At 75.8% G+C, this 2,500-nt stretch overlaps 1 protein-coding gene and 1 non-coding gene across 2 annotated transcripts in view; one reads left to right on the forward strand and one right to left on the reverse strand.

The window, feature by feature from the left end:
- Positions 1-350: 350 nt before the first annotated feature.
- Positions 351-503, reverse strand: LOC134057191 (5.8S ribosomal RNA). The gene has a single exon (XR_009934270.1). It is a non-coding gene; the product is annotated as a 5.8S ribosomal RNA (ribosomal RNA).
- LOC134057183 (serine/arginine repetitive matrix protein 1-like) overlaps positions 413-2,500 on the forward strand; it is a 3,033-nt gene continuing 945 nt past the window's right edge. Inside the window, exons 1-4 of the mRNA XM_062514220.1 lie at positions 413-423; positions 746-1,762; positions 2,016-2,198; positions 2,362-2,500. The exon at positions 2,362-2,500 is cut by the window's right edge and continues 945 nt beyond it. Coding sequence (XP_062370204.1) covers positions 413-423; positions 746-1,762; positions 2,016-2,198; positions 2,362-2,500 — 1,350 coding nt within the window. The remainder of the gene's footprint in view (positions 424-745; positions 1,763-2,015; positions 2,199-2,361) is intronic.

A 2,500-nucleotide genomic window follows, 5' to 3' on the forward strand; every position in this document is an offset into this window, starting at 1 on the left:
CGCACTGCGGCACGGCCCCGGCAAGGACGAGCTCTGCCCCAGCGGCTCGTTCCGGGAGCGGGGAGCTACGGAGCGCTCCCCGAGTCTGCATTTAGGGGGACGAAGACCCTGCGCGGCAACAACGACCGCGGCCGCGACGACGACCAAGCCCACCGGGCCGCAGGGAAAGAGGGAGAGAGGCCACCGAGGAAAACGCTTCCCTCGCTGACCGCCGCACCACCTTCCCTCCGGGCACCGGCCGGCCGCCGCCGCCGCCACCGCCGCCGCCGCTGACCGCGGGCAACGGGCCTGCGAGGTGACCCCAGCCGCACCGCCGGGGTGGCAACCCCGGACGGCGATTGATCGTCAAGCGACGCTCAGACAGGCGTAGCCCCGGGAGGAACCCGGGGCCGCAAGTGCGTTCGAAGTGTCGATGATCAATGTGTCCTGCAATTCACATTAATTCTCGCAGCTAGCTGCGTTCTTCATCGACGCACGAGCCGAGTGATCCACCGCTAAGAGTTGTCTGGCTTTCGGCACCGACCCCGCACGCGCGGAGGGGCCGGGACCGCTCGCGTGAAGCGGCCCCTTTTTCTGTTTCGGCGTGGACGCGCGCGCGCGCGCCCCCGCTTCGACCGTACGAGCACACAGAGAGAAACGGAGGAGGAAGGCGGGGGGGGGCAAAAAAAGAGTAACCCCACGAAACGCTCCGAAAGTCGGCAAAAAGGCGGGGGGGCACGCGCCCCCAACCGCCTCCCCCCGCGAGGGGAGACGCCACCTCGCGTGCCGTCTTCCGGAGGCGGCCCAGGCGCCCGGGCTCGGCCCGACCTCCGCACGGAGAGGCTGAGCGGCAACGCGACGGACCGCGGGGCCACGGCAACCCGGCCCGGCCTCTTTTTCACGGGACGACACGCGTTCGCGGCCGGGGGCGCAACCGTCGGCCCCCGCTCACAACTCGACTCCCTTCACCGCTCCGCGGACTCGGGGAACACCGCCGCGCCAACCGCGGGGCCGGCTCTCCCCGGCGACCTTACAACGCCCGAGACCGCCACGCGGCGTCTACCGCTCCACCAGCGCACCCCTGCGCGGGACCGCTCCTCCCCGTCAGAAGGAGAGCATCTGGCAGCCACGCTCCGCCGCCGGCGCCGGAGGCGGACGCCGCCGAGACCCGAGCCGGCATCGCGAGCGCCCGAGGCCCGCCGGTCGGCAAGACCCGGCGCCGCCACGGCCGCACTCCCGGGACCGCCGCCGCCGCTTCGCACCGTCGGGGCCCCTTCCGCGAGCACGCGCCCGGCGGCAGGTGTACGGTGCTGAGCCGGGGGGCAACACCCGCTCCCCTCGTTTCCACTCAGGGACCGGGTGGGGAAGCGCCCCCGCGGCCGCCCGCGGCACCTGCCTTCGGCCCACACGCGGCCGGGAAGGGCAACGGGGAAACGACGGGCAGGGCCCGGGCCGGGACGGCCATCGGCGACGGCAGGCTCCTTCCGGCAAGACCATCCCCCCAGGGGGGACACCCGCCGAGCGGCGACGCCGCCAACTCGGCACGGGGTCGCCCGCACTCGCCGGGCCTCCGGCGACGGAGGAGACAACCCAGCGCTCACCCGGTCGGGAGAGCGGCCAAGCCAGGGGCGGCCGGCGGCCGGCAGCGCCGGTGCGGTTCGAGGAGAAGGCCGTCGAGGGAAGAGGCGCGGTCGCGCCTGACGCGGCGCCGCACGCGAGCCTGCGGCGGCGGCCGAGGGGAGAGAGCGCGGCGGGGCCCGGCGGCCGCAACCCCGCAGCTCAGGTAGGGCAGAGAGCACGCGCCCTCTGCCGGCGTCGCCCGTCTAGAAGCGAGCGGGTCCGGCCCCGCGGCCGGTCGCGCGCCGCGGCCTCTCCGCCGAGAGCGGGCCGCGGAGAGGGGGGGGCAGGGCGCCCCTCCCCGGCGCGGCTGCCCCCGCGCGCGCACGGCGGGACGCCGGCGACGGCGAGCCCGGCCGGTCACAACGGACACCACCGCAGGGGCATCGGCGGAGGGAGCTCCCCCTACCCCTCGACAGCACCGCGCCACCGCCCGGAACCCGCGCCGCCGCCGCCGCCGCCGCGGCGGGGCGCGCCGAGCCGCCCGAGTCTTTAAACCTCCGCCCGGCTCGGCGGCCCATTCGACTCCCAAGAGGCGTTTGTCGACGCCGAGGGATCTCGGGGACCGCCGAGGCTCGGAGCGCTAGGTACCTGGCCCTGGGGTGAGGGAAACGACCTGCATGGCCCCACCGGGGTGCCTCCCCCACTGCCACCCTCGGGGGAGCGTCCACCGGCGGGGGCGCGCCCGACATCCGCCGCCACCGCCGCGGCAATCCGTCTCGGGGCCCGGGGTTTCCCTCAGTAGCCCGGCGCTGCGCCCGAGAGGACCGCCGCGGCTCGGGCCGCCCCGCCGCTGCGGGGACACGGCCCGGCCCCACCGAGAACATCGCGCGCCCCACCGAGAGGCCACGCCGACGACGGAGCGAGGGTCGCCGCCGTCACCGGCCGCGCCTCCCCGGTGGCG

This window comes from Cinclus cinclus, unplaced genomic scaffold (genome assembly GCF_963662255.1).
Source record: "Cinclus cinclus unplaced genomic scaffold, bCinCin1.1 SCAFFOLD_140, whole genome shotgun sequence".
In the NCBI taxonomy this organism is placed as follows: Eukaryota; Metazoa; Chordata; class Aves; order Passeriformes; family Cinclidae; genus Cinclus; species Cinclus cinclus.